Source organism: Aulostomus chinensis, chromosome 18 (assembly GCF_037954235.1).
Source record: "Aulostomus chinensis isolate RoL2024-O1b breed Wild chromosome 18, RoL_Achi_v1.0, whole genome shotgun sequence".
Taxonomy (NCBI): domain Eukaryota; kingdom Metazoa; phylum Chordata; class Actinopteri; order Syngnathiformes; family Aulostomidae; genus Aulostomus; species Aulostomus chinensis.
Genome location: NC_141337.1, coordinates 9,849,065 through 9,867,596, shown reverse-complemented (window position 1 = coordinate 9,867,596; position 18,532 = coordinate 9,849,065). Strand labels below are relative to the sequence as shown.

The 18,532-nt window shown below is 41.2% G+C and overlaps 1 protein-coding gene across 2 annotated transcripts; it reads right to left on the bottom strand.

Annotated features, from left to right (window-relative positions):
- Positions 1 to 728: 728 nt before the first annotated feature.
- Positions 729 to 18,436, bottom strand: LOC147245072 (transcription factor MafG). 2 transcript variants are annotated; one of them, XM_086185306.1, is made up of 3 exons: positions 18,252 to 18,436; positions 6,498 to 6,570; positions 729 to 6,412 (listed from the first exon to the last, which is right to left on the bottom strand). In XM_086185306.1, the coding sequence occupies exons 2-3, from the start codon at positions 6,531 to 6,533 to the stop codon at positions 5,960 to 5,962; spliced, it is 489 nt and encodes a 162-aa protein (XP_086041432.1). In that variant the 5' UTR covers positions 6,534 to 6,570; positions 18,252 to 18,436; the 3' UTR covers positions 729 to 5,959. The 2 variants fall into 2 exon arrangements, with proteins under 2 accessions (XP_086041432.1, XP_086041433.1); XM_086185307.1 differs by lacking the exon at positions 18,252 to 18,436 and adding an exon at positions 17,573 to 18,139.
- Between the last annotated feature and the right edge of the window lie 96 nt (positions 18,437 to 18,532).

Genomic DNA, 18,532 nt, shown 5'->3' with positions numbered 1-18,532 from the left:
TGGGGTCTGAGAACTGGGGCAGGCACCTGCTGCAGAAGCGGGCGAAGATGAAGAATGCTGTCCTAGATTTCCCACCAGCTCACCTTAACCCAACCCACCAAATTAATCAAGTCTTCAGAGGCCATCTGGTTGTCTGGGGCAGGAGTCCGAGGAGGGCGAGGGGCCTGTTTTTAAGGCACAGGTCATCCAGACCTGTAGGAGCAGCGTTCATTAAAGGATCGGTGCTGGATGTTTAGACCTGTCCTGAAGGACGGAGAGGAAGATAGAGCATCTTCTCTTTCAGTCCTTCTCTCCCGAGATGTATTTTGAATGTGCAGGGGTTGTAAAGCTGCCGCGGACGCTGATGTTTGATGAGGTGTGCTGAGACGAGGGGGTTGGGGGGTGTTAGGAGCCCCATGGGGAGCAGAGATGACTAACTCACTACTCCACCCAATCTAGGACAAGCACACCTAGACATCCTTCATGACTCTAATGTTTTACTCGTGTCGGGCCAAAAATATGTCCATGGAGGTTAGCCAAAGTGGGTCGCCCAACAGCTTTTTTTGGATCACAGAAAAAGAAATTGTGCCATCTAAATGATCGCCGTCTCCTAAAAACCCACCCTGGATGGCAAAAAGCCTTCCATGCCAGTTTATTTTTACAAGTATCAAAGTGGGTCAATGACGCCACAGAATATGACAAAACCCCATTTCAACAGGGTTTAAATGACACAGTGCTTAGAAGCCTTTTTCCAAACATTTTATTGGTCTTATAGAAAATAAAGTAAGCTGTATCAACAAACATACAATATATACATCAATAACTTAGACACCTCAGAGAATCACGTTTAAATCCACAGTTGTTACTGTATATATGAATACATAGGACTTATCTACAGATTGCAAAAAGTACAATAATTTAATTTATAAATAGTTACAATTAACTATCGTCTGTTTTCATACAAAGTACTGCAATATTTTATTACAACCCATACAGAAAAATAACAAAACAATTATTATTAACTTTGTATTACTCACTTTAGTCAGATTTTTATACCTTTGAAACACAGATCCACTCCATGGAGGAAAAAAACCTGCACAGTCAACTGTTTACAAAGCATAATCATGAGAAAAGCCACCGTCTGGAGAGCTACTTAATTCAACTGCCGCACAAGTGTTGTTATTTATTCTCTCGAACATTTTGCTGGTAAAAAAAAAAACAACAACAAAAAAAACAACAAACAAAAGAAGCAAAATCTGCAGAACAAAGTACAGTGTTAAGATCAATTTCAAATACATAATGAGAACAGAAATGCTGCGGATGACGCTACAGCGAACGACGAGCATTAACGACTGGTGTAGCAGCAGAGGAACCTTGATCAGACACACACGCACGCATGCACGCACGCACACACACACACACAAAGATATTGCAAGTGGCCCTTTTGACAGAATCTGTTGTAGCATCCACTTCACTCAGTGCACAAACTAACATTTATATAATAGTCCTGCTTATAGATCTGGTAAATCAGCTAATTTCATAGTAATTAGTGAGTAAGGCTTGATCTCACGACTCCTTCAAACATTGCACGGTTTTAAAGGAACATGACAACAATTCAGGAAATATGTATGAAGATGTAATACTGTCCCCCTCTCTCCTCTGTGCATGCACTGGTGAGCAGACAACTACTGAGATCAGCTGACGGCTACTTAGCTAAGCACAATGAATGGTAGTAGATGGGAAGTGTTAGCACATCACAGTCAAATTCATTTAATAGACTTTTCTGTACTTTGCCTGCATCAATACAAGTAGGGTTTAGTCCTGTGAATCGGGATGCGTGATTATGTCAGCACATCATCACGATCTGCACACAGCGGCGGTGCTTTAAAAATATATCAGGCAAGCGGTAAATATTCATGTTGGTTACGATGAGGAAACATTGAGTTGAACATGTGATTTATGGGCTTTTCCAAATGTAACGGCAATAAAATAAAAAGTAAATTTTTCAAATTCACAATGTTACATATGCTACAGTATTTCCAAAGTGTGAATATCATATAAAAATATATATGCAGTAAATATATCCTATCAGCCAAATCAGTCGTACAAAATATAAGCATTTCAGACCTTTTGCAACCCAATTATCCATAAAAAAAATTAAAATTATGCGGCTTGTATTCTTTTCTTTTTTTTAAATCATCAGACACATTGCCGGAACTACTTTCGAGACTGAGTGCAGTGATTTCACGCAGCACCTCACTGTAACTTGTTCAGTCAACAAAACATTTTTCGACAAGTGAAGAGACGGCTAACACTGGTTATGTCAAAATAATTGCAGGTGACTTCTGGGCAAACCAAGATTCAGAACTTTATCGATTCCATGACTTTTAACAAAGTAATGCTAACACTTCCCATTTGCTGCCATTCATTGTGCAAAGCTAACTAGCTTTCAGCCAGTGTCTGTGGGTCTCGATGCAGGCCCAGAGGAGAGGAGGGTATCTGTCTGACTTTGGGCAGGACGGCAAATAAACAAATTTCCCTAAAAGTCATTGTGTTTCTTTAACATGTTAGTTACTATGAACAAGGGCCATCTGCTCTTCCACTGAGGGATGCCAAAGCTGAGGGCAAAATGAAACACAAAACAAACAAAATGTACAAAAAACAGCAATTATTAAATAACAGACCATAGTCACTTGGACAATATTGATTACTCTTACATCTACTCTTTCACACCTTTCCACTGAGTTGCATATTAAGGGTCACTTTTTCACAATGGTCATTAATACCTACTGTAGCTACATACTATACACCTGTATGTGTGTGTGTGAGAGAGAGAGAGAGAGAGAGACAGAGAGAGAGAGACAGAGAGAGAGAGAATCGTCACCTCTAGCAGAGATTCAGAGATTGGTCGACGGTGCCACTCGAACACCTTAAAGACACTTGACACGAAAAAACTCCACAAGACTGCCACAGCAATAAGGACGCCAACATCAATACTGGGCTATGTCAAGAGTCAGATACATATATTTTCCCACAGTTAAACCAGTCAATGGAAATACCTAAGCATGGAGAGGATACTTGCGCACAGACAGTGTAACCAGCACCCAGGTGTTTTTGCTGAGGTGGAGCTTTGAGATTAACACCTCGCTGACACTGTGAGACATTCTGACCAGCAGGAGATCTGGATGAAGTGCATTCTGTTGATGTCATCACACAACTACTTTCACCTTGAGGTGTAAAACTGCTTCACTGTTAAAATGCCTTTTAGAGGACCAGGAGTGATGCGACACTTGGCACAGAAGAAGCGCTGCTGGCAGCTGTTGTTGATTGTAATTCTACGTGGTCCTGCTGTGTCTCGTTCTGAGTGTGGATTGAAGCCCTTTATGACATGCTTATAAAAAAGAAAGAAAGAAAAAAAAATGAACAGAGCTGCCATCCCTGCCTCTCATCTAGACTGATTTGTTCATTTTTATAGTGACCTGTTTTGTCCTGAGCAAAACAAGCCGGAGCTTAGTGCATACAAACCTTCAACCAAAGCCTTCATCTTTTAATCTGAAAATCCCAACACCAGCAGGTGAAGTTAGACAAGTGATGCTGCACCATTTGGCGGTTACTTTTTATGCTAATTGATGCAATGTTACTACTTGCTTAGCGACATTTGAAGGGCTGTTCGTTTTTATTCCTCTGAGCTAATTGAGACGGAGCTCTGGGCCTGTCCTGGAGAGAGAGAAAAATATATTTGAAGCCACAGGGAGAAAGAAAATATTTATTTTGAGGCCATGAGATCCAACTTGCTTCCTCAATTTAATTAATTTGTGGCTGAAAATGAATTAAATTGATTAAATCACATTAATTAATTTATTTAAGGATTTAATTTAATCAATGACCATAAAATATCTCCCATGCTTTGATTAATCTGCGGCAGGAATTACATCTCATGGCCATGAGTTAATTACATTGAGTGAACAAGTTGCATCTAGTGTCCACAAGTTAATTCATTTCTGAGAACAAGTAACATCGTGTGGCCTGAAAACTAAATGGAGGAAACAAGTTGTTTAATGTGGCCTCACAAAAAAAGTTGTTTCGTGGAACAAGTGATATCCTGTGGCCTCAAAATAACTACATTGAGGGAACAAGATATTTCATGTGGCCTCAAAACAAATTATTACCGGCAAAAAGGTTACATCTCGTGGCCCCAAAATATATATATATTTCTCTGTGTCGCCACTCCAGGGCTCCTTAATATCAGACCAATTAAGTAGCTGGAATGAATATGATAATGAAGTCTTCCCAATAATGAAGTCATTTACTTCCAGGTTACAGAAGGATGTGTTTAGAGGGCATCCAGCACCAGGTGCAACCATTATTCAGATTCTGTGATGACAGCGTCACTTTAGGGAAAATCTTTTAAATTAGTATTCACTAGAATGCAGCTTTTTTGAATTCCCAAATGCCGTTTCACCTAATTCTGCCGTACATGGCTCATTACGTTGAGCTCCTTATGACAATATGATTTGTAACTAACACCAAGGAAGCGGAGGATATTACAGATGCCAATACGCACGAAGACAATTGACCTTGTTTACACCACCTAGTTTAGCTCTACAGATTTGTTTTAAATAGCACAGCATTGACATCTATACAGTGAACGACACTGCCAACTTGTCACTTACACATCACATCACGCGCTACCCCACAGTACGCGCCTAGTCACTAGAAAAAGCTATCAGACTTCAATAGTAAGCCACTTTTGGTACAATTGCAAAAAAGATGTCACAGGATTTTTTTTTTAATGTTTTCTTTTTCTGTATTTCTATAAACAATGGAAGGTAATCTACCTAGTAATAAAAACCAAGAACTCAACATTAGACAAAGTTTTCTACACCTTAACAATTAAAACAGTAAAGCTTGTGAAAGATTTTCTTTTGGAAATATCTTGACGGCCCTGTCGACAAGTAATTACAAAAAAATGCAATATACATCTTTTAAAACAAAAACATGTTTTCTATGAGCAAAAATCATGTTTCAAAATGTCTGTGGATTACACTGTCCCCACAAAACATGAGGATACCACTGTAATAACATTCAGCTTTTCAGATATTGTTGAAGAATCTTGTCATACTGGAATGGCACTCAACTCTGGAGCAATTATAATAATAATAATATAATTGTAATAATAATAATAATAATAATAATAATAATAAGGACGGCTGATCAACACTTCCACTTACCATAGATATGCAAGACCTCTTCGTATTTTCAGTGCATACATATATTATTGCATCTACCGGTCATATTGATCATGACAAGTTCATTCAAGCCCGCCACAGATGCATAAACAGAAATGAATGCTGGATTCAGGAGCATTATTTCATGCTTATATTCTTGACAGGCAACCAACAGAATCACAAATTGAACTAAATTTACTGATTTGGGGGTTTGTCAGGCTGTTTTAAAGACATCCGCACCAAGAGTTTGCAACCATTTGCTGTTTACCCTCATTCCAGTCAGTGCATAATAACAAGCAAAGGAGTTCACTATGAGATGTGTGCTGGCTCTTTTTGTCAGTATTGTACAATATAGTCAAGATGTAGTGTCTATTATTTATGATTTTACTGGTTGAGATCAGATGACAGACAGACCAATTCTTAAGACGACTCAACTTTGAGCGTGGCGAAAACAGACGCATCACATACAACCATCTATGAGCAGTCGGACCCTCTCTCTTCAGTTGTATCGCCATCCTAAGCGTCACTACCGCTGGCTTTTTAGATGAAAGGATTTGATTGCCAACCATTCCTTGAGAATCAACTGTTAAAATCTAAATCCCACAACTTGTTCACAGATTGCTGAGTCACACATCGAGGGGGAATAGGGTGAAGCATATTGTTTGTGTTAGTGCCGGGGGGGTGATCCTGTGCCGTGTTACAATGCACTGACTTATTAAGTCTTGAAAATTGTTAATCCGTCCATTCTGCTACTACGACCTAGCCTCCGTTTTGGATTTGACGATGGTGATGACGCTGGTGGCAGCTACTTTACCAGGGATGAGGGGTCCTATGACTGAGGCCATAGGTCCCCTGGCTGAGGTCACGGGGTTGCGGGCCACAGTCCTGGCAAAGCTCTGGAGGGCCTCATACTTTGAACGTAGAGCATCCAGCTCCACCTTCATGCTGGCGTTCTCTGTGGCCAGCTTGTCCACTTCTTGCTGCAGCTGAGCCTTCTGCTTCTCAAGCTCTTCTTTCTGGGTGACGCGCTTCACCCGACAGCTGGCAGCATAACCCCGATTCTTCAGGGTACGCCGCCGCTGCTTCAGCTGCAGAATTTCCTCCTTCGATAGGCCCCGTAGATGCTGGTTAAGCTCCCGCACTGACATGGTCACCAGCTCGTCATCTGTCAGGCTGGTGCCATTTTCTCCTGGCTCCCGCTTCACCTGGGGGTGTAGATTAGAGCAGGAATGTTCACACATGCTACATAAAGATGTTGATGCTTTGTCAAACATACAACAAACTATCTACCTTCAAGGCCTTATTTCCCTTGTTTGTAGTAGTCATGCCACGACAGCCGCGTCCACCTATACTGCTGGTTGGTCTGTGAAAAGAAATATCACCATCAGAGCTTGAACAATAAAAGAAAACTACTTTTGCTGTGAAATACATAACAATGCAATTTATAGCAAAGCCAGACCATGACTTTCATTGTCTTGGAAAATTCTTCCCAACAAAAGGGCCCAAAGTGGGTCAAGGATTTCAGACATCCTTGTAAATGATGTCGCTTCTGTCCATTGAGTGCAACCTGGACAACAACCGAACCTGGCAGGATACATTTCCACCCTCTAATGCAGTTAGATGCTGTTGAGTAGAACCAGACCATACAATGTGGTAGGAAGTGCTTTCAAGATTCCTTACATGAACCTTGCATTGTGCTCAAATGACAGAACAGCAGAGGATGGGAGAGACTGAAAAAAGACCCAAGCCTTTCTATCGTACCTACTCCCTCAGCTCAGACAAAAGGACACAGTGCAGACTTTCATCTACTGTACAAGCTCTTTCCAGTCTAGACCTGTCTAGGTTTGGTCAGTGTGCGAATTATAATCCAATAAATCAATGAAAAAGGGGAGATGCTGTAACCACTGCAGGGGCTCAGCTACCATCTAGAGTAGAAGGGCTGCAATGCAGTTTATTTTGTCATGTCTGTACTGAGGGAACACCAAGAAGCTGTGCAGGCGAGAAATCTAACCTACTGGTGGTAAGACAGACAGAAGGTTGGGTGCCCTCCACATTGTGAGCTCTGTTACAGGATAAACACACACACACACACACACACACACACACACACACACACACACACACACACACACACACACACACAGTTGTGGCCCTAGGTGCTTTACACTACACACAGTAAATGCTGTGTCAGCGACACAGGCACCCACCACAGCCCAGCCAGCACATTGCCTCGGTAAGCTGATTTACACAGCCCAATAGTGTGTGTTTGTACTGAGCATATAAACAAATGTATGTGGGCTCTTGTGATTTTAACATCAAAAAAGAAACAAAGGAATGTGGGACAAAAAGAATCACAGTATTGTTGTTGCGCATGCATTTATATCTTACGCAAAGCTAGCCATCATATATAGATATGATATATGAGCAAAGGACAAAAAAAGAAAGAGATAGGTTGAAGCTCTGAAGAGCACCGAGATTGCCGGGTTATTTCCATGGCAACAAAAAAGTGCTACAGGTGGACCAGTCACCTGGAGCAAACAAAGAGACAGACACTTGTTAGAAATGACCTGAATACGACACTATCACACAGGCTGGGGACATAACATGAGGTCAGATTGTGACTTGCATTCTTGATGCCTCAATAAGTTGTCTGGCTCCTCATAAAACTGCAATCTTTCTCTGCGCTGCAGATGGAAAAAAACTTTCCATATTTTGTGGAGGACTTTTTACATGCAATACTTTCATCCCTGTTGGGTTGGCTATGAATAGCTTACTGATAGTAACACCTACCTTTCACTGGCCTTTGTGGTGACTCATTTCCAGTTAGCATTTGGACCACAGATGCAAAACATAATGGGATAATGGTCTGCCTGATGAAGCACAGATAATGGACAAATAGACAGGAAAGTACTCCACTAATAGCTGCTGGGATCAGTGTGGAAAAAGAGCTGCTTCTTTCAAATTTCATATGAGCCAATCATTTCCCCCTCAGCAACCTGGACCTTACATTGTGCAAAAAACAGTCGGTATCTTAAAAATGCAAAAGGGTGACACATTATCCAGGTTGAGGAGGTGCATTCTGTCTCACAGCTGTGTGGGTAACATAGTAGGCATGGCTTGGAACACTGAAAGCTCGCCATATGACACTGTGGAGGGATTGCGCCCCGGCTGCAACCCTCAAGCACAGGCTGCTGCCAACAGACGGCTACCAATGACAGGGCATGGCAGCACAACACAGACAAGGTCCAATGCACAGCTGCTCCCTTCCACTACCAGGCATGTCATACAGAGACAAGAGGCATGGGGAGACAGACGCAGGCAAAGAATAGAAAAACACACCTATAATTTCAGAAACATGAGCCAAGAAAAATATATCTTGCACAGAATGATGGCAACGGCATGCTCTTGTATTTGACAAGTTCGCTCTCTAACAGTCATAACTGCAGACAGTGAACACCAACCGACGTCTTTCTTGTAGTTATTTTATGTGGGCCTCCAGCAGGAGGAGTGAGTGGCAGATTGTAGCGCAGGGGCAGTGGAGATGGGGAGCAAGCGAAGGGACACAGACATCTTTTGTAGGTGCTTGCTGAATTTTTATGAATCGCCTGGAAGAATGCTGACAAATCAGAGCTGATTGCTTGTGGAGGAGAGACATCACACCCACAGGAAATAGAAAACGCTGAGTGTGGTCACCCAGGTAAAAAGGAAGGAGGGGAAGTGATAGAGACAGACAGAGAGAGGGGAAAGAGAGCGTGAGAAGAAAAGAAAGGGAGAGCGAGAGAGAGAGAGAGGGAGAGAGAGAGCAAACAGCCTTGTGAAAAATGCACACTCAACACATTTAGAGGAGCTTGAGAAGAACACGTTGAGGGAGAAAAAAAAATACTGATCTCAGCAAGGACCAAAACCAAAGTGCCAATTAGGAAGTTGTGAAGTTGAACTAACAGGACGAGAGCAACCCAGCCAACCTTCAAAAGCTGTCTGTGTTCATCTAAATCTATAAAGAGCAGCTCGCGAAGGTGGGGTTGGCTTAGGTTGAGGCTCAAGGGGAAGGGGGTGCTCTGGTGGTATAAATGCTGATGTGACATGATAGGTCCTGCCTTGAGCCCGTGTCATGCGTTAATGATCTCATCTCCACCACAGGATCTCTCCAGGGGGGTTGCCAAGGATGGACACCATTAGCTAGGGGACCCTTTGTTGAGGGGGAGCTGAGACTACAGCATCCACACTGTGTCGCCTGATGAATATTTATCACTGTCGTTCACTGCCTAAAGTGGGGGGTGGGGGTGGGAGGCTGAATAAAGATGCTCAGGAGGTGATTCTTCAAGGATACATCCAAGGGTCTTCCATCAACGACTGTCTCAAAATGGCGGTAAGCTGTTGGGGGCGGTGAAAAGGGGGGGAGGGGGTGGATTTCTGGTACTGGAGGTGGCACGCATGGTGGTTCAGGGCTGCAGGGAGAGCCATCTCCACTTGACAGCAGTGTAACAGGATTATCAGGGCCATAAGAGCAAACAAAAACCCCAGTAACCTGCCTCAGAATCCAGATTACAACAGCGCTTGTTCTCTGAATACTAAACATGGCTCGGGAGGACTAACGGGCGCAGGCTTTACTGAGACATGAGAGTGGATTGCATATCACATAACTGATCACATGCACATGTATCCACGCAGAGACGGATTGCCAAAACCACACATGCCAATATAAATTTAACTTGCCACGATCAATTCTTGAAAAGGAGCTTCTAGGCACTTGGCACTGGCAGCTTGCTAATGAAGGGAATGAAACTAAACAGTGGAGGTGCATGCTGATGAAAGAGTGTTCTCAGGAAAGAAGAGGCAGATTCCAACGAAGCAGCTAAGTTCTGGGAAACTAAATACAAATAACATCTCACAAAGAACTCACTTTGCTCTCGAGAGGAGACAGTGTGGCTCATTTTGCTCATAACACTGCTCTAAATTTCTATCTTCTGTGATGACCAATTTATAGAGGTTTTCTGAGTCATGCAAATTGGCTTGGATTCAGATCATGGAATTGTTCATCCTTTGTAAAACCTGCATGTTTGATTTACAAAAAGAACAGCCCTGAATATAAAATCAGTATGATCGGTTTCCTTGATAAATAATGTATCAGTGTTGTAGCCTCTCGCTTGATTATCATGGACTTTCCACAGGATTTAAGAGTGTTGATGACCACAAAATCGGTGAGAAGCACATCATGAGATTAGCGTGTAAAAAACAAAAAGACATCACTCTCTCAATAATGTTTGGCTAATTAATGTATACTCTGTGCTTGTCATATCGTCCACTTGCTGTTCTCTTGGTTGAGTTGCTCTTAGCAGCCTGCCAACATTTTCACCCTCCATGCCATAAATAGCCATTCTCATCACATCGTGCCTGATCAGAGCCACTACTTTTACTCCCTCCCTTCAAATTCAGAGTTGAAAAGATCACCTTCTAGATGTTCAGATCTAATCATTCCTGCGTTTAGTGAGTGAAGTCAATTATCAAGCAGGCAGCATGTGTTGGGAGCCATTTAACTGCAAATTAAAAATCGGACTACTCTGATAGCACTGGAAGACTTACAGGAAGACTGGAATAAACTTGTGTGTGTGTTAAAGCTAGGATGGGGAAAGAGGATGGAAGCTATTAACTACCAAGTATGTAGAGTGTGAAATAAGAATGACAAAAAAGGAGGGAGAAGAGAGATCAATTTTGCCTTTAGAAGGAAATGTGACCAGCAGAGGTTTAGAGCAATGTTAAAATAGCAGCTAATCAAAATGTAGAGCTCGTTCTTGTTAATAACAGGACTGTGAGTGGTGCAGTTGGAGACAGTTCTCGGTCTCGACCACCGCATGTAGTCTTCCCTCTTCCATTGTTCTGATAATGTCAAACGAGAGAGGGCGACAGGAAAATGTGAAGAGAGGAAGTCGAGATGCAACAGGAGTAGAGACGAACAGCTGCTGCAGAGGGTGAATATTACAAAAATAGTTTAATCTCTACGCTTTTCCAGTTGCAGCAACACTGGAAAATAAGACAGTGGTGATGGTGCCCTGCGTGGTTGTGTATGAAAACTAATAACAGGTGGCAATTTTACCACAGTAGTGGATGACTATGGGTTTTCTTTGGCTGATGCCAATATTTTAGGAAGGCTGATGTTGTGGTATTGGCAGTTAACCTATCATACATTCTCTGAAGTTACACATAGAGGTCAACAGGTAATCATAAATTAAGTTTTAGTGCATGTTTATCTGCAGATCGAATGGTACTCATTTCTGTGAGAGAACATACTTTTGTAAACTTACATAAATAAATAATGAGACTTTTTAAAATTTAATTTGCCTTTTGAGCACATCTTAAAAAATCTTAGCAGTCAACACGATTGATCAGTCCATCATTCAGCTTCAAAAGTAATATTCTAAAAATTGATATGATATGACTCATTAAAAAAAAATTAAAGCTATGATGGTAAACTGGAGACCTGATGTGTCATCCAAGGATTCTATGACTTTTATCCACCTAAAAGCAGACTTGAAAGGGTAGGAATGTAGCGGTACCTGCTGCACAAGCTGGCACAAGTGAACCATGCTTGAGTGGTTGTGATTATTTATTAGCACTTGTTCAGAGGCTTTGGCAGGCTACATTTATATCCAATTTTACAAAGCATTGCATTTTAACAAAGACACTTGGAGATCAATAAACTACAAACTGGCTTTAGAAAAATGCATTTTAAAATTCTACCAGTCATTGTAAAGACATGGTTTGCAACTAACCTGAACTATATCAGGCTTGCCTTTCAGGATTAGTTAACATCCATGACAATTGAGAACATTACACAATGTCTGGATGTTCATAAAGATTCCTGATGCAAAACATTCTTATTTATTAAATGCATTATGCCAGCTTGATGAAGTATTTTTGACTAGCTGTGAAAAATCACAAGTGAAACCTCGTAGGTTCCGTGGCACATTTAAGTCCAGGCTTTGGATCCACCACATGTGGTTTAAAGTGAAAACATGAATCATCACCCCCCAGGGATTTTGTGTTTTCTCGTCACTGATAATGTGAGGCTCATCCAGAAGGACTTAGGTTAGACTGGTTTGCATTAGCCGGCGTTTCGATACAGAATCTATTTCCAAACTCGGCAGCTGCTGTTTACTACTGGAGCTGCCCTGTTAGTACAAGCAGGAGGAGAGACTTCATTGGCCATCCGCTGTATCTGCCTGGAGGACTTGATTAAACAGGAAGAGAATAGCTCTTGATACTTCGGCCTTGCACTGGCAGAGGCAAGGCAACCCACTCACTGACAAAATATCCAGAAGCTTTACTGCACACTGGTTGCATACATATTAAATGCATATGGTAGTGACCTTAAAACTATAATGCCACCTTTGTAGCACACAGGATAAACTGGACACATTTTAATGACCCGGTAATTTAAAGTGACATATTTCACTGCACAGCTATGATTTAAGGTACAATAAAACAAAATGTGACGAGGTCAAACCAAAGATTGCTAAAAAGCATCTGCATCATTATAATCTTGTTTTGATTCCAGACAGATAGCATATAACATAGATACAAACACAACTAGTAGTTAGTTTTTACCTAAAAGTTACAATTTCTATTAATAACACTGCCACTGCTCAGTTCAATTCATGATAAGTGATTGCTGACGTCTGCCTACAGGGTATGGGGCCTGTCCAAAAATAAATACATTACAGCAGCCCAGTGTGCAGTTAGACTTAATAGAGAAGAAAGACAGCAAACCAAGAATTCAGCTGATCACTGCAGTGTGGAGTCCTCAATATGACCGTTGTCTAATTTCCTGGAATATTTTGGTCTCAACTCAAGCTTAGAGTTTTTGGGAAAATTAGAAGTATAAGATATCAAATATCAAAGCAGAAGAGGAGTAAATTTGTATGATCCCCACTGCAGCAAGTGTGTCCATCCACAGGGGATTAATATTCTTTCATGAGCACCACGGGAATGCAAGCCAAATACTAAATAACTGAATAAATACTGAATTTTGGCTTTTTGAAGACTGGAGTCAAATGGTCTCCAATTTCTTTTGACAACTTCCTCAAATTTAATGTGCGATACAGCAGGGGTTGACGAGTTATCAGTAATGCCCAATAATCTGCTTGACATTACAGTAGTCACTTTGATTATTATCACTATCGGCACACTTATATCCGCTGGCTGATAAATAGAAGTCCCCTTTTGTGATGCATGCACTCCTCTGACGCACTCTTCACTCTCCAAGGCACAGTCTGACTCAACAACAATGGCTTGCCAGAAGCACTGAGTGTATAAGCAAAATAACTTTCCGAGCAACATTTATTTAATGTAAGACGAGCAAATATAAAACCCAGAAAGGAGGGGACTAAGAAGAACCCTGCCCCAAAGTTTTTTTTGAACAAAACTTGAACGCTAATGTCAGTTTTTCCCTGGACCAAAATATAAACAAGGATAGTGATATAAAAAAAATCACGTCACTAATGCATTAACTAATTTTTCATTTAGCTTATTCCTAAGCATTTTGGGGGCGCTTAAACTGATTTATGTTTTAGAAGTTATTTTAAAAATATTTCACTCTATTGATCATGTATTCCTTTAAATGAACCCTGTTTTGGGGTTTGAGTAGCTATGAAATTTGAACAAAAATGTAACATTTACCACAACAGAATAATAGCCCTAATAATTAGCTATTGGCCTCCTTGCCTTACTTTTAATTAGTCTAAAATCATATCGGCCAACCCCAAGTCCACATAAACACTGGCTGATTAATTCCTCGCAGTGGTGCCCGCGGGTCATCAGAACATAAAGTAGCCACTGTGTTAGGCAAACGACTGCTATTTTTAAGCGAGCAATTAAATGACATATCACTCAAAACTGAGATACAGTCTCAACAGTGAGGACGATCAATGCCATTTTCACATAACTAACTGAGGAAGACACCTTAAAGCCTCTTGAAAACCCACAGATTATTAAATCTGTAAAATGTTACATTGGCAAAGGTCCAAATATACACACAACTGCTGCATCATCTCCAATTAGACGGCAGATGTGCACAATCTCCTTTCTCCAAAGAGGACCCAGAGTCTAGTTTTCATTTGTATACTGTATGCAATACAAATAACTTTCAAAATAAACAGTATTTCAAGATAGCTTCCATTCCTAATGGGCAATTTCTTTGATAGATTTGGATGGTATTATGATACTTCCTTGAATCTGAAGGCTGATTATGACAACTGACCGCATCAATGTCCTTACCAAATACCATATTCATAAATGCAAATTCTCAAGAAGTAAACCTATCCCTTCTCTGTATTTACCAGTTCATAATAAACAAGTACAGCTAATTTAATGCAGCATCAAAATTGATGTCTTATTATTTGGTTTTATTTATTTGTGAAAAGAAATAATTAAGACAAAGCCGGAGTTTGTTCAGTAAAGCAGGATTTAGTGAGAGAATGAAACAAGCAATTTCCTCTATTGTTTCTGTGCAGAAAATACACAGAAGCACGATTTCAAAACAGAAGTCCTAACTGAACAAACCAAAGTACTTGAGTTTTGTGTGCTGTTGCACAAAGAATTACGACCCAACCCTTACAGACTGTGCAGGGGCAGTTTTTATTGGTTCCATTTATATTGCTTTGCTTTTGCAAATTCGGGAATATTTACACAAACAAATAATGTATACGCATCAAACTACACCACCATATTTATGCCAGTAAAAATTTATCGCATGAAGTAAGTGGCAAATATAAATTTTGAAATCTTCTTAATGTATATTAAACACATGTATAAATACTCAAATAAGGAATATCGGCCCAAATCTCTCAATCAGATATTGGAAATATATGTTAATATAACCCAATCCATTTGCCCAAATTCCCAAGTAATTGCTCAAATACACATTGAGCAACATGTTGCAAAGAGAGAAGAGTCAGGTTTAACACAGACGGGCGGCATGTGTCAGCTATTGCGCAACTAAATACTACAATATTTGTTTTACACAGATGTATGTTTTTTTAGATGGCAGGTGAAGCAAAACGCAACAGTACAAATGTATTTTCAATTGCTTAGTTGCCTCAGAGAGAGGGACAAGGGCTATCGGCTTGTTATTAGTGTTGTCAGATACTCAAGGCTGTAGTATCAGACATAAAAATGTGATATCGAGCCATGACACAAACAAATCCAAATAAGGTTTGTCCTTTTTACCAACAACCAATTCAGGCAGTACTTCAGGCAGACTAATGATCTGCAAGAGTTTGTCTCCAATGTGGGTTACACACTGCTCATCTTAGAAGCAGGCCTCACTATCTTTAACCTCCTTAGAAAATTCTATGTATACATCCAGCCTGGGACACCACAAAACATGAGTGAAAACAGCCTTGTGTTATTCACCTGTTTCTTGAGAAACAAGTCACTTCCACCCTGTGTTATTCATTTGATTCATTTTTACTCAGCAAGACTTGATAAGGTGAGATCACTGTGCTACATCAGTTTACCACTGATGTATCTTGCACAGATATCAGCTAAGATTAAAGGGTAGCCAACTCTACACTTTATGCTCATCCATGTGTGCCCAATCATGGACAATCTAAATTATGAACACACCGGGGGCAGTAATGAACAAGCCGAACCAAATTCAAGTTCCAAACAGAAATTCATCATACACTTGCCACTGTCTGGATGAAAGTATTACTTTGAGAAGTGGAGCGGGCATATCGCAATGCTTAGCAATCACACTTGCAAGAGGTTTCATCACCAACATTCCCTCCCTATTGCAAAAAAAGAGAAAAAAATATATTGATCTTTCTCTCCCTTGCTTCCAGGCATTCCCATTTCCCCGTGCAGCTTAAGCAGCACTTTTGTGGACAAATCCTACATTTGTGTTCCTTTCTGGAGGCTATTAATTGTCCTGAATAAGCGTAACTACTCCCAAGGCACATCAGTGTTGGCCATGCAGAGGTGTTGGCCAGACTGCACCCTACGCTATGCAAAGTCTTGCTTCTTGTTTCATCAACCTTACATATTCTCTTCATCATCTGCCCATGCTGAGCAACACCACACAAGGTATGAGTTGTGGATTCAGATCACCTCTATGGTTTCTACCCTTATTTTATCTCCGATACCTCAATGCAAGAGGTAATAAATCTCAGAGCTGATCTCCACCACTCCCTCCCTCCATCCGCACACCATTGCCAGCTTCATCGGGCTCGTATATGGGCCCTCATCTATTCTTGTTACCTGCAGAGAGAGGCAGAGATGGGCATTACGCTTTATTGCAAAGCTGAGCCTCTGACGTAGAACTGGCCTGTCTTCTAAACACACTTCAATGCCCGGCACACATGAACAGAGATGATGAAATAATGATGAAATAAGTTGGATATCAGAGCAAGAACGGGCAACTTCTATCTATTTAGCTCTGCCTATATATGCTCAACAGTTTCCAAGGTGACTTTTCAAAATCGCACAGAGATTCTCCGTGGATAATTCATTACCCACTCTCATGCACTCTAATGGGCTGAAAATTTCATCATGTCACACACAGAAAAACCAAAGCATATCCCATGCCAAAATAGGAGAAATTAAGTGTGCTCTAAAGACATCTGGTTCTCATCATTATTTCTAAAATATTTACAGCACGCCACATGCATGCAAACAAATTCCCTATTCTTGCATTTATTTTCAAATACTACCTGATAATTGTTTTTAACTTCCTACACATTCCATAATTACACATGACCCGATTTAACCAGCAGGACTCCATTATAACAACACAAGCATAATATATTGCTTATCATGCATTTTTAAAATGGATTTAGCTGACAGCTGCCACCCAGTCCGAATGAACTCACACCCTGTTTGTTGATCATGACAGCAGCAGTGTAATAAGATGCACATTCTATTCTGAATATAGATGAGACTATTGATAAATGATCATCACTTGATGGCTTAAAGCCTGACTTGCGCGGCAAATCAGCAACATCTCGATGCATCTCCTTAATAATAACAACAACAATAACGACGGTTTGGAGATAAGCATCGACCCTTATCCACCGCGCAGACCTTTGTCCGGTGGTGCCATATTTCGGGGTGGATTCCGAGGACGACTAAATACATCATTGTGATGATTCAGCATGATAAAAATACCTCTTGATGGCTCTGATGTTAAAGCCAAGGACGACTGGTTTCATTTGCCATTGTTACAATTTCACCACGGATTGTCACTTAAGGTGAACCAATTCAACAGGATAATACAGGAGCATTTCCTTAGAGATTAAATCCACGCATGCAGCCAAAAGGTGCTAGGATTTAACATCCAGTTTAGACTGAGAGAGAATAATACAACCAACCTGATCTCGCTTAATCGCTGCCTCGGTTGGCTCCCTTTCACGGTGAGGAGGTGATGAAGCAGCAGGTTTGCACGGTAAGAAGCGCATGAGTTGACAGACCAGCGAGCAGCGCCGCGATACACCGGCCACCGGCGTGTTGCATTAAAGCAGCCTAATTACACAGTTTTGACATTCCGCGACTCTGCCAGCGACCTCCCAACGCCTGCTTGCGAAAGTGACAAACACTCAACTCCCCGCCCACCAAACAAACAAGCGAGGAAATCCCCGTGCTCAGCCGTCCCACTATCACCGAAGCGCCACAAACAAATAGGGGGGAAACAGCTGCTTTTCACGCGGGAAACGGTTGACTTTACGCCGCGCGACATCCAACCTCAAGATTTTATTAGCACCTCATGTACACAAGATTAGCTACCATATCAATACACTTGATGCCAAACTGTTGTTTCATGTCTATACAAGCTTTTCCGGTATTAGCTTTCATAATAAGAGCTAACACAGCTTGACTACATACGTGGTCATTTTAGTTTGAAAGCGGCTTCTGGTTAAAACAAGCTAGCTAAATAATAGCTAGGCAGCTAGCGCATGAAGCTAACCGCGGCCAGCTTGTCAGCAGCGGCGACGCGAGGGAAGGCATGCACACTCAGCACAACACCGAGTCCCTTTTGCTTGCCAGACTCACCTGACCGAAGAATGACGCTCTCCTGAGTTACAGCTTCCACTGCCCTCTTCTCATACCGTGAAAAATATTAGAGGCACCGTTGCAATTAGATGACAGGAGCGGGAGCGACCCCCAGATGCCAGCTCGTACTCTCCTTGTTGATTCCTTTCTCTTGTAACGAAGCTAGACGTCATCGTGTTTGGTCACGTGTCTTCATTCATGAAGGAATTTTTTTCCCCCTCACAAGAAAATATTTTAAGCAATATTATGTCACTTAGTGCATAGTAACAACACAATCTAAC